Source organism: Stegostoma tigrinum, chromosome 1, assembly GCF_030684315.1.
Source record: "Stegostoma tigrinum isolate sSteTig4 chromosome 1, sSteTig4.hap1, whole genome shotgun sequence".
Classification (NCBI taxonomy): Eukaryota; Metazoa; Chordata; class Chondrichthyes; order Orectolobiformes; family Stegostomatidae; genus Stegostoma; species Stegostoma tigrinum.
This window is the reverse complement of record NC_081354.1, coordinates 139,455,510-139,469,630: the sequence shown is the minus strand read 5'-3', so window position 1 is coordinate 139,469,630 and position 14,121 is coordinate 139,455,510. Positions and strand designations below refer to the sequence as shown.

General features: G+C 42.3%; 1 protein-coding gene across 7 annotated transcripts in view; it reads right to left on the bottom strand.

The window, feature by feature from the left end:
• ca9 (carbonic anhydrase IX) overlaps window positions 1-14,121 on the bottom strand; it is a 98,377-nt gene that overhangs the window by 65,268 nt on the left and 18,988 nt on the right. For all 7 annotated transcript variants that reach the window (XM_059649030.1, XM_048535365.1, XM_048535356.2 and 4 more), the window contains 2 exons: window positions 3,898-3,927; window positions 179-346 (listed from right to left, as the gene is read on the bottom strand). In XM_059649030.1, coding sequence (XP_059505013.1) covers window positions 179-346; window positions 3,898-3,927 — 198 coding nt within the window. The remainder of the gene's footprint in view (window positions 1-178; window positions 347-3,897; window positions 3,928-14,121) is intronic.

Sequence of the window (14,121 nt, the reverse complement as noted above, 5' to 3'; positions counted from 1 at the left end):
TCTAAAAATTTAATACAGAAATAGACTATTCAAATTGTGGAGGCTGCCCCACCACTCAATACGATCAAGCTGATCAAAAACTTCAATGCCTTTTATGTATCCCAAACTTCTTTACTGCCCATATTCTATGATGAATTAAAATGCTACGCAAAGATGAAAACCCCAATTTCACACTTACCTGTGTGCCCATTATTAGATAAATCAAGCTGTTCAGTTTCCTTTAGATTATATCCTTCAAAAGTGATTGAAGGTAGTTCTTTGTCGACTGTGGCTTTTCCTGTGTCAATATTGATAGGAGACTGTGCATTCCCATTACAAAGTGGATAGTCTTTGCCCCAGTTTTGATCTGAATGGAAACAAAACATACACCACTGTTAGGTATGATCCCTTGAATTAACAGAGTGACTGCAAGCGTATTATTGCTATCAATCATATTTTGGGAGGTTACAGTGTAAATAATGAATTCAGAGTAAAAGTTCCAATTGGAGCAACTTTTATCCAAAAAGATTAACACATCTACACTACATTCTAGTTGACATAGCTATTAATATAGTTGAACAATTTCTAACTACATGGCTAATATTCCTTTCCAATTAAGAAATAAATTAACAATTGGCACATTATGACCACCCATACTCCCAATTAAGAGCTATTTACATCACATAGATCATTGTGACTCTTACTTCATTAAACAGTAGACAAGGTTACACTTAAAAAATTATATTACTAATTTTTAACAACTTTGACAAGTCAATTGGTTGATATTACTGAAAAAAGGAAGAATTTCTCCTATTATATTCTAGGAATTTTACCATCACAAACATTCCCCTTCTTTCCCACCATGAAAGTATTGACTCAACTGGAATATAGAAATAAAATTATACTGTGATGCCCTTCATGTCCATAAAGAAAATGTTATAACAACTCCTCAGTTAAAGTTAAGTTAATGGGCGGGAAATTGCAGGCTGAAGGAGTATTTTTTGCAATACAAGCTCTTAACCAACATTTTGCAAAATTATCACATGGGTGCCCTCTGACTCCACGTACAAATGGTACATTCTCTACATGGTTTGTGATTCTTTAATACAACAGGAATACAGAGACAGACCATCACAGATGAACAAGTTTAAACTCTCATCTGATATCCACATCTCCAAACTTCCAATTGGGCTAGCAGATCTAAATAGGAAGAGTTCCCTTCCCTAAACTAGGGGCACTAAGATCAAATAAAGTAAAATCAATTTCAGCTAAGATCAGCTCAGTCAGAACAGAACACGGATCAATTCTGGGACCTTTCTGGGTTGAATGGTATGCAGTTGTACTTGCTCAGTAGATTGGACTACACACAACTACAGACAGCTAGAGCTTAAACAAAGAACAAAGAAAATTACAGCACAAGAACAGGCCCTTTGGCCCTCCAAGCCTGTGCCGATCAAGATCCTCTGCCTAACCTGTCATCTATTTTCTAACGGTCTGTGTCCATTTGCTCCCTGCCCAAATATATCTTAAAAGACGCTAACGTGTCTGTGTCTACCACCTCCGCTGGCAACACGTTCCAAGCACCCACCACCCTCTGTGTAAAGAACTTTCCTCCTCTCACTTTGAACTCATGACCCCTAGTAATTGAGTCCCCCACTCTGGGAATAAGCTTCTTACCATCCACCTTGTCTATACCCCTTATGATTTTGTAGACCTCAATCAGGTCACCCCTCAATCTCCATCTTTCTAATGAAAATAAACCTAATCGATTCAACCTCTCTTCATAGCTAGCACCCTCCATACCAGGCAACATCCTGGTGAACCTCCTCTGCACCCTCTCCAAAGCATCCACATCCTTCTTATAATGCAGTGACCAGAACTGGACACAATACTCCAAGTGCGGCCACATCAGAGTTTTGTACAGCTTCACCATAACCTCTTGGTTCCGGAACTTGATCCCTCTATTAATAAAAGCTAAAACACTGTATGCCTTCTTAACAGCCCTGTCAACCTGGGTGGCAACTTTCAAGGATCTGTGTACGTGGACACCAAGATCTCTCTGCTCATCTACACTGCTAAGAATCTTACCAGTAGCCCAGTACTTTGCCTTCTGGTTACTCCTACCAAAGTGCATCACCTCACACTTGTCTGCATTAAACTCCATTTGCCACCTCTCAGCCCAGCTCTGCAGCTTATCTATGTCTCTCTGCAACCTACAGCATCCTTCGTCACTATCCACAACTCCACTGACCTTAGTGTCATCTGCAAATTTACTAACCCATCCTTCTAAGCCCTCATCCAGGTCATTTATAAGAATGACAAACAGCAGTGGACCCAACACCGACCCTTGCGGTACACCACTAGTAACTGGTCTCCAGGATGAACATTTCCCATCAACTACCACCCTCTGTCTTCTTTCAGCAAGCCAATTTCCGATCCAAACTGCTATATCTCCCACAATTCCATTCCTCCGCATTTTCTACAATAGCCTATTGTGGGGAACCTTATCGAACGCCTTGCTGAAATCCATATACACCACATCAACCGGTTTAGTCTCATCTACCTGTTTGGTCACCTTCTCAAAGAACTCAATAAGGTTTGTGAGGCACGACCTTCCCTTCACAAAACCGTGCTGACTATCCCTAATCAATTTATTCTTTTCTAGATGATTATAAATCCTATCCCTTATAACCTTTCCCAACACTTTACCAACAACTGAGGTAAGGCTCACTGGTCTATAATTACCAGGGTTGTCTCTAATCCCCTTCTTGAACAGGGGAACCACATTTGCTATATTCCAGTCATCTGACACTACTCCTGCAGACAATGACGAGTTAAAGATCAATGCCAAAGGCTCGGCAATCTCCTCCCTGGTGTCCCAGAGGATCCGAGGATAAATCCCATCCGGCCCAGGGGACTTATCTATCTTCACCCTTTGAAGGATTTCTAATACCTCTTCCTTGTGAACCTCAATCCCACCCAGTCTAGTAGCCTGTATCTCAGTATTCTCCTCGACAACATTGTCGTTTTCTAGAGTGAATACTGTTGAAAAATATTCATTTAGCGCTTCCCCTATCTCATCTGACTCCACACAACTTACCACTACTATCCTTGATTGGGCCTAATCTTACTTTTGTCATTCTTTTATTCCTTAAATACCTATAGAAAGCCTTAGGGTTTACCCTGATCCTGTCCGCCAACAACTTCTCATGTCTCCTCCTGGCTCTTCTGAGCTCTCTTTAGGTCTTTCCTGGCTACCTCGTAGCCCTCAAGTGCCCTAACTGAGCCTTCACATCTCATCCTAACATAAGCCTTCTTCTTCCTCTTGAAGAGAGACTCCACCTCCTTTGTAAACCACGGCTCTTGCACTCTACAGCTGCCTCCCTGCCTGACAGGTAAATATTTATCTAGGACACAGGAGCTTTTCCTTGAATAACCTCCACATTTCTAGTGTGCCCATCCCCTGCAGTTTCCTTCCCCATTCTATGCTACCTAAATCTTGCCTAATCTCATCGTAATTGCCTTTCCCCCAGCTATAACTCTTGCCCAGTGCTATACGCCTATCCCTTTCCATCACTAAAGTAAACGTAACAGAATTGTGATCGCTATCACCAAAGTGCTCACCTATTTCCAAATCTAACACCTGGCCAGGCTCATTACCCAGTACCAAATCTAATGTGGCTTCGCCCCTTGTTGACCTATCTACATACTGTGTCAGGAAGCCCTCCTGCACACACTGGACAAAAACTGACTCATCTATAGTACTCGAACTATATAGTGTTCCCAGTCAATATCTGGAAAGTTGAAGTCCCACATAAGCGCATGTTAAACAAGTAACTGCTGTCCAATTATTAATCTTTGATTTAATTGCTAAGATCAACATTGAATCATGTTGGATATCCAAACAGCTATTATTACCTTCATAACTCCAATGGGACAACATTTCACCTTGGGGAAGAAAAACAGAAAAAGAATTATTGACATGTCAATAGTCATTTACCAAGAACAATAATTTGAAGAGTAGTTACAAATAACCATTTTTAAAATACTTATTAGCATTTAGTGGTAAAACCCATTGGGCTAAGACAGGCCATTTTACACTAAAACGAATGTTATCACCACCCTAGATAACAAAGGTATAGAGCTGGATGAATACAGCAGGCCAAGCAGCGTCATAGGAGCAGGAAGGCTGACGTTTCAGGCCTAGACCCTTCTTCAGGCCTGTTGTGTTCATCCAGCTCTACACCTTGTTATCTCGGATTCTCCGAATAAGCCGTTTCTATTATTCCTTATTACCACACTAGTCTTTTTTGATTATGCATTAATTTCTTTGGGATAAACATTTAGGACTTGAGAAAAGACCTGCCGCTGAGTGTGTGTGTAATCGATTCTAATCATTAAGCGCACATTTGCTACTCTTTGTGGGATGATCTAATGCAACAGAGTCCAAAAACAAAGAAAATTCATTGATGATTTCTGCTCCTTTTCATACCATTCAAACTACCTTACAGAGTAAAACATTTCCGTCATGTCCCTCCATACACTATTATTTATGCTGCTAGTTCAGGAGGTCTCAGATGTAATTTACAGACTATGCAGTGAATTTTCCCATAAAATCCTCTGATCTGCAGCTGCTGAAAGCGGACTTGGTTCCAATTGGATTTACATTGAAGCCTCTAATTTAAGAAGGCAAGAGAGAAAACAATTTTAGAAGGGTCATTTGCCTCAAATTATTATAGTCTCAGTGGGATGGACCTCCCCTTCTGGGGCACCACTATAGGTATGGGCTTTCAATGCAACTGTTTAAATAACCCCATCTTTTAAAGTCATGGGAACAGGAGGTTCTCCTCTGGTATCTCACGAGTGGTGTAATGGCACTGCAGGATTTCTGACTCAAAGAATTTACCATGAAGTAATAAACGAAAGCTTTTAGGAAAATGATTCTGTAAATATACCACAGAACTCCAAAGTTATATTTGCTCCCTAGTTTATTTCTACTTCAAAGTCAGGAATTCAAAGTCAATGACAAAGGTCAATGTACTTCTGATTTCATTAAAGGGAATTGCAAGTTTAGGATGCTGTGGTTCCAAAAGAAATCATTTCAGGTCAGGAGAAATCATTCCCTTCAACTTACCTCTTATGGCTCATATGTTACATAAGTGTTAGTATTTGACAACAATTTTTTTCACAGTACCAAGAAAAACTATACATGTGGTGTTCCTGAAATCAAGCTAGAAATCCATAGTTCGAAATTCAGGTTAATTTCAGAAACATTTTGTCCTCAGCTCCAATACTACGGGCAGGCTGCTTCTTGGTGTCCCTTTACAGATTTCTAAAATTTATCTGACACACCAATTTTGGTCTCAGAATTGTTGCAGGCTTGAGTCAGGGCTACTGCTTCCTAAGTCTGCAATGCAGGGAGGCAGATAGTGCGGCCAGTGAAGTAAAAAGGCCCAATTCTATTTATTCATCCATGCTCTTCTGGACCTGTAGCTCTCATCTCAGCCATCTCCATAATCTTTGCACATTATTTTGTTTCTGCACCTATATTTTCTTCTATCTCCCATGGGTCCTCCACTTCCTCCTCTCTACATCCCTTGCAACCTCCATACCCACCAGGCTCAGAAACAAACCTTAAAATGCTGGTGAGGTGTGAGGAGAAAGGAGTTAACATTCTCTTGGGGTGGGGGAGTCCCTTTTGCATGTCCCATTGAAGAACTTTTAAAATCCAACTAACTCCTCTTAATTCTGTGCAAGTAAACACAATAAGACATTGAAAAACAGCTTTAAAACGGAGTCAGAAAATTTATTGCAAGCTCAAAGCTGTCAATCAAACAGCTAGACCCTGTCTTTGCAGCTGAGTAAACAATCCAGCTCCTGGGCAGAGTCAATTCATTAGCTTTGGAGCTGAATCAAGAATTCACAGCAAAGCCATTAGACAACAACAGGACTGTTGGTCAGATAATGCTTTGGAGGTGGTGGTTCAGGTGCACCCTCAAGTACTGTCATGGTTACAGTTTCACAACTTTGACTTTGTGACGTAGGACAAATGGCCATACATTGGGGTCAAAAATAATTTTCAGAGGGATCCTCTTGAGATTCTTAGGGGCAACCTTTTGGGATTCAAGGATTCCTTTTATCCCCCCTCTAAGTAACTCATTTATTAAACATGCAGTCATCTCACAACATCCCTTTATTTATGGGCTTATAAGCAGAAATAGGAAAAAACCAATATCTTTAATAATAAATCCTCCATTAAACGCAAAGCCAGACACAGGAGGAAAGCAATAATTTCCTCACCAGCACAGAATTTACTACTGTGGCACCAGTTGAGGTTACCAACAAAAAAAAAATCTGTATTAAAACAAACTGATACACTTCACTAAAAATAAGTCTCCTGAACATCCCTTTTGGAGACTGACTACATCACAACTAATGCCTTGCATCATTTCTGCACAAAGCTGCAGGATTTTATTTACGTAGTGACTACACTTTTTACTACATCTCAGATCCTAGTATCAGTTTTAAATTGAACAATTAGCTGTACTCTATTCCAAAGCACTGCTACTCTTCCTTCAAATTCTAGTTCCTGAACCTAGGCAGCCTTGAGCTAGAGATTCTTACATGCATTCTCAAGGAATTTATCACTCCAGTGAAATCATGTTTTCTTGGTTCACAGTTAGCCTTGGTTGGAGGAAGGCAGTATTCCCTTGTTTATGGATTATTTGAGTCTCTTTCTCCTCATGACCCCTTCCCCCCCACCTCTAAATCCACCTTGGAGGCTTCCTCTCCTACCACTGCAGCCTCCATCCACCTTAAATCCAGCAGCAAACTCCATTGGCCAAAGCAGGCAGAACCCTCTGGATCAGAAGACTGTTCCCTGGCAGGCAGCTCTGTGGTCAGTTTCACCAGCCCTGGAACATGGCAGTTCTCAATACCTCACACCTCAGCCATGATGGCCAGCCGGCCAGCCAGCCAGCCAGACAGACAATTTCATCACCCACAAACCCCAATCCAAGACAACAGCACCCTCTGCCCAGCCACAGCCTCTCCATACCCTTTCAGCACACAGTGCAAAGCCCTTAGTCATCTACTGACCATTACCATTTAGCTTCCCAACTGTTGGCTGCTCCTCCAATCACACGCTGTTTCTCACTGTGATCCAATCAAATCAGATGAGGAGCAAAGCCGCTTGTGATTGGAGCAACAGTTGCTGGCTCTTCCACACGGTAACTTTTCTGCAATTTTGCATCCCAGAATTACTTCAGTGGCAAGTTTACCCACCAGCCCCATGACTTTGGGACACTCTGGAACTTTTTCCAGTCTGAAATTCTTGGGATTGATCATCGCAATTTTGCAAATGTTTGGATTATAGAAGGATGTAAGAATGACTCAAAAGTTTGAAGCAGAAAATAGATTTCCTGCAGCATCCAACAGTGATAAAAATACAATAAGGCAGTAATGAACATAGTTTTAGTTATCCAAATACTGAATGTTCTGCTCCCAAAAGCATGAAAAATGATGCTGTACATTGCCAGGGTCTGCTCAAGAAATATCTGGGCATTTAATATTCCTGAGCAATGGGTTTTTGGTCTGTACAGGTTTCATATAGATTTGACTCAAGATGCGGAATGGCTTAGAAGGGGAAATTGCAGGTAGTGGAATTCTGTTGCTCTAGGTGGTAGGGGTCAGCAGGTTTTGGACATTACCATGAAAAGGAGCCTTGCCAAAGCTACCGTGATACATCTTGTACATAGTATGTACTGGCGGCACAGCATTTTGGTTTAATGGGATGGATGGATTGCTAATTAAACTGGGTGCTTTTCCTGGAATCATACAATCCCTACAGTGTGGAAACAGGCCATTCAGCCCAACAAGTCCACACCAACCGTCAGATCACCCAGACCCATCCCAGTATAACCCACCTGATCTACACACCCCTGAACACTACTGGCAATTTAGCACGGCCAATCCACCCAACCTGCGCATCTTTAGGTTGTGGGAGGAAGCCGGAGCACGCAGAGGAAACGCACACAAAAATGAGGAGAATGTGCAAATTCCACATGGACCGAGGGTGGAATCAAACCCGGGCCCCTGGCACTGTGAGGTAGCAGTGCTAACCGTGCCATCAATGAATAACACCACAGCTACCCTGATGAGATTTGAACCAATGCTCCCAGAGCTGCCTGGGCCCACTGACTGCTAGCCTCACGGCATTTCTACTGTACTACTATCAACCTACTACTCTACCACTATCAATGGCATCAAGCTTCTTATGTTAAAAACCAAAAGAACTGCAGATGCTGTAAATCAAGAACAAAACAAAGTTGCTGGGAAAGCTCAGCAGGTCTGGCAGCATCTGTGGAGGAGAAAAGAAAGAGTTAACATTTCTGACCTCAGAAGGAAGGTTCACCGGACCCAAAATGTTAACTGTTTTCTGGGGTTGTTGGAACAACACTTATCCAGGCAAAGGGGGTGTATTCCATCACATTCCCATTATGTACCTTGTGGATGATTGAGGAGATTTGGGGAGTCAGAAGTTGTGCTATGTTTCACACAATTCTCATCCTCTGTTGATAACAAAGCGTGAAGCTGGATGAACACAGCAGGCCAAGCAGCATTTCAGGAGCACAAAAGCTGATGTTTCGGGCCCCGAAACGTCAGCTTTTGTGCTCCTGAGATGCTGCTTGGCCTGCTGTGTTCATCCAGCTTCACGCTTTGTTCTCTTGGATTCTCTAGCATTTGCAGTTCCCATTATATCTCATCCTCTGTTGACTTGCTCTGCAGCTACAGTATTTACATGGCTGATTGTTGCCATCAAAATCCTGATGGCATTCGACTCGTATTAATGGACACTTTGTTACATTTGGATGGTGGGAATTGAAATTTCATCATTCAGATTAGATTCTGTGGTGCTACTGCTGTCAGTGATGCTTCGAAGTTCATAAATAGTATGTTACTACTTAAGTTAAATCATTGACAAATTTGAGTTGAGGCATGTAACTAACAGGTAGTCCTTAGCACAAAAATAAGTTCTTTTGAGACAGTGTTTCCAGGATTATCTATATTTTTTGCTGATTCTCACGAAAGCAGAAGTAGAAGAATTCACCAATACCCTCAATAGTTATCAACACTCCATTAAACCTGAAGCCACAATGCACAAAACTGTTAATTTCCTATGCACCACAGTATTTAAATTGTCACAGGGCTATGTCGCTATGTTTCCCGCCCCCCTGCCAACCTTTGATGCATAGCCCTACATCCAAAAAGAAAATCTCTAGGCAGGCGAAGTCATAGCTTATGCATATTTAATCACACATGCACAAAGCTGGAAGATTGAACCAGATATAGTTATCTACCCCCTTTTACAGCTTCCTGAAACTCAATCTCAGGGTTAAATATAACAAATCAACACACTGATTATTCCAACAGCATCCTGTACATCCTTTCCCCTATACAGTAGCTCCTGAATGTACAGTACCTTAAGGCAGAAATTCCACACTAATTTTTAACGAATTCATTACTAGAGGGGATTATATTTTCTAGTTCTTAGATAGTTGATTTCTTTGACAGCTTTAAAACAGTTCTCTTCTTTGTAAACTCCCTCTCCCATCGCCATCATCTTTTTTATGTCCACAGCCATTGCAGCCTTCCTGTCTTCCTCATGCAATGAGTCGATCAGCAGGAAGCATGAGAGAATCACCCTGTGGTTGGAGGAGCAACACCTCAGATTCTATCACAGGGCAACTCTCCTCTGGTTGGTCACTCCAATCTTTTTGGGAACTGTCAGGTGAATTCATCCACTGCACTGTGTATTTTGATCACTGGTAGAAATAAATGCAGCTTGTAGAGGCAATATTCTTGGCTTTTGAAGATCCATTCGGTAAGGTGTAATACAAAGAGTTCATAGGGAATAAGGATCCATGCAACATCCTGGGGTTTCACTGACCAGAAACTGAGTTGAATTAGCCATTTCTGCCAACAAGGTCAGAGGCTAGGAACCCTGCATTGAGCAACTCACTACCTGACTCCCCAAAGCCTGTCCATTATCTACGCTGAGGAAGTGGTAGATCCAGGTGCAGTTGCAACAACATTTAAAAGACATTTGGACAGGTTCATGAATAGGCAAGGTTTAGAGGGATAGCAGCTAAACACGGGCAAGTGGGACGAGTTTAGTTTAAGAAACTTGACTGTTGTGGGCTAATTGGACAGAAGGGTCTATGCTGTATGACTCTTCAACACAAATCATGAGTGTGATGGAATTCTCCACATGTGCCTGGATGAGTGCAGCCCCAACACTCAGGAAGCTTGACACCATCCAGGACAAAGCAGCCAGCTTGTCTGGCACCACATCCACCACCAATACCAGCAGCATATACTAGCTACACGATGCACTGCAGAAATTCACCGAGACTCCTTAGACTGCACCTTTTAAACCCACGACCACTTCTATCTAAAAAGGACAAGGACAGGGACAGCAGATACATAGGAACACCACCACCACCATCAGCAGGTTCCCCTCCAAGCCACTCATCATCCTGTTGGAAACATTCACAGTCTCTGGGTTAAAATCCTGGAACTCCCTCTCTACAAACATTATGGGTATACCTTCACCAAACATACAGTTTAAGAAAGTAGTTCACCAGGGCAACTGGTGAAGTTGCCCTTCTCCAGGGCAACGAGGGACAGTCAATAAATGCTTGTCAGCCAGCAATGCTTACATCCCGTGAATGAATAAAGAGATAATGAGATAGTAGATAGTAGCAGACAGTAGAGGCAAATTTTCAAAGAAAAAGTAAGGCTGTGACCAGTGAAGTGCTTCATAATTCAGGTTGGAATCAGCCAGTTACAATCTATATGACTTAGTTGAAAGTACCAAAGCTAATGAATCCAACTTTCTGAATGGTCAAAACTTAAACCAAGGGTGGGGGAGGGCGGAAGTCAAGATTCTGCCAGCTGACAGCTTCTGACAGGCAGTTTGACAGCTCTGTGGAACAATTGGGAAGGTAAATGGCAGGTAGGCCGTTATTGCAGGGGAACTTCGATAGCCCAAGACTTTTCCACAGGGCAGGATTGACTGCCATGAGGGGTCATAGTTTTAAGGTGTAGGAAGGCATAGAGGAGACGTAAGAGGGAAGTTCTTCACCCAGAGAGTTGCGAGCGCACGGAATATTTTACCAGTGGTAGTCGTGGAAGCGGAGTCATTAGTGACATTTAAGCGACTGCTGGACATGCACAGGACAGCAGTGAATGGAGGGGAACGTAGGTTAGGTTATTTTATTTTTGGATTAGGATTATTCCACGGCACAACATAGTGGGCCGAAGGGCCTGTACTGTGCTGTACTTTTCTACGTTCTATGTTCTATCTTGAACAGAAAGGAAGGTAGGCATGTACAGACACTTGGACGATGCCATACTATACAAGGCTACTTTTATTTTTCTGTTGAAATCTCCTTGCAATAAGTACCTATCTGTTATTTGCCTTCCCAATTGTTTTCTGTACCTGTATGCTAACATTGTACACATAGCAGTCTCTCTGGACAGCATCATTTACCAGTTTCAAGTCTATTCATTCTGCTTTTCTATTCTTATTCCCAAAGTGAAAAACTGCACACTTTCCCACATTGTACTCCATCTGTCAGCATCTTGTCAATCAAGGCATTAAGCTGTCCACATGAGCTCAATCTTGTACTATTCCACCCCCAGTGAGACTTAATGCTGGCCAAGCATGTAATGTTTCAAACCTGCAACTTCCACAATCCAAAAGAGCAGCAGATACATAGGAACACCACTACTTGCAAATACCTCTCCAATATATTCACCACCCTGACTTTGAAATATATCACTGTTCCTTCAGTGTTGCTGGAGATCCATCTCTGACAGTATTCTGGATCGATCTACAACACATGGACTGCAGCATTTCAAGAAGGCAGCTCCTACCACCTTCTAGGGTATAAAGGTGTGCAGTGTATGCTGAGCCAGCCTGTGACACCCACATTCCATGAATGAATTAAAATTAATATCAGGGGAGGGAAGGCCACTCACCACTGTCACCTGATGGCCTTTAAAAAGGCGATGAACACCAATTTGATGCCTCATCACATTGTCATTGGTATGTATCAGGCAGTAGCAAGGGGTTCAACATGCAGGAAGCATAATAAGCAAACCATGATCGAATGATGATCCTTGGCTTTGCATGGGTGCACAGGCATCTGCCATTGCCCACAGTAGTACTAATATACTCAGCCTTTCATAGAACAGTCCTGTCTTCATGGGAGCCAACTGAAATTAACCTTTGCTCTATTGCCTACAAGGCAGGTATTTTCCTTTTTAGATGTGGAAACTGTGTGCATAACTTAGTGCAGTATCTTCCAAATGTCAAAATTTTGTATACAGTTTCCACATCTAAAAAAGGAAAAGATCTGCCTTGTAGTCAATAAAGCGAAGGTTAGTTTTAGTTGACTCATGTAAAGACAGGACTGCTCTAAGAAGAAAGGCTTAATAAATTAGATGCATTCTCTCAGTAGTTTAGAAAAAGAGTCAGTTGTTATCATTGAACTAAGATTTGGAATAAACTTGGCATAGTGATTACTGAAATGTTGCTCCCCTGTCTGGGTGTCTAAAATTCAGGGAAACAGACAAACAAACAGAGTCTCAGGACAAATGGTGGCCCATTTTGGGCTGAGGGGGAAGAAGTTCACCAGAGGGTGTGAATCTCTGGAATTCTCTACCCCAGCAGATTGTGGCAGACCATCAGGGAGCAAAATTAAAGTGGAATTAGACAGATTGAGTCTCAGAAAATCAAGGGATGTAGGAAACTGGTTAGAAAGCAAGGTGATGCAGGACACCAGCCACTGAATGGAAACACAGGCCTGAGGGACAAGTGGTCTGTGCACAATCCAAATTCCTGCATATTTATAGGTTGGGATACCTGGATTGGTAAATATTTCTCTTACCAATATACAGAAAGTGCTGGAGAAACTCAGCAGGTCTGGCAAGAGGCCAGTTCTGAAGCAGTGTCATAGGACTCAATAGTCTTCCCCAATGCTGCTAGACCTGGCAAGCTTTTGCTTTAATTCCAGATCTCTAGCATCTGCTGTATCGTGCCTCTATGTTATCAATTTGCAATTCCCTTCACTAATATCTTGACCATCTAAGTGCTTCTCTTGTTCAACTATTTTGAGATTTATTTAGAGCTTGTGAGAAGAAGTTATAAAAATATTTTGAAAGCCCTTATGTCCATGTAACTCCATAGAGAAACAGGCTAGTGTGGCAATGTCATGAACCTTTGTTCTCAGCCCCTGGAGCAAGGTCCTGAGAAAACACAAAACCCACAGAGACTAGGGGGAATTACAAAGGACACAGCTGGTCAGCAGAGATCAATTTCGGAGCCTGGTACCATTTGCATCAAGAATAGTTAAAGCAAATTTGCAATGTGGGGTCAGCAAGGTTAGCATGACACTAACTTTGTTATTGCTCAAAACAGAACGTAGAAGCAGAGTAAACCATCTGGCCCTTTGAGATCCTTCCACCATTTAATAAAAGATTTCAGCTGACCAGTGGTCCCAACTTCACTTTGCTGTCTGCTCCCCCTCAACCCCACTATTATCTATCAGAAATCTAAACTTAGCCTTGAAGAAATTTAACATGCTGCCCCCATAGTGGAGCCAGGACACAGTAAATCTGCAGGTGGATTTGGGATTCTATTTGAGCGCACGTCACATCTGCAATCTCAGCTAAATAGGAAGTTTCACAGTTGTCCCACTGCAACCTGAATCATACTGAGGTTTTCTTTGATTAGATTAGATAACCTACAGTGTTGAAACAGGCCCTTTGGCCCAACAAGTCCACACTGCCCCTTGAAGCATCCCACCCAGACCCATCCCCCTATAACCCACACACCCCTGAACACAAAGAACAAAGAAAATTACAGCACAGGAACAGGCCCTTTGGCCCTCCAAGCCTGCGCCAATCAAGATCCTCTATCTAACCTGTCATCTATTTTCTAACAGTCAGTGTCCATTTGCTCCCTGCCCATCCATGTACCCGTCCAAATATATCTTAAAAGACGCTAGCGTGTCTGCATCTACCACCTCTGCTGGCAGCGTGTTCCAGGCACCCACCACCCTGTGTAGAGAACTT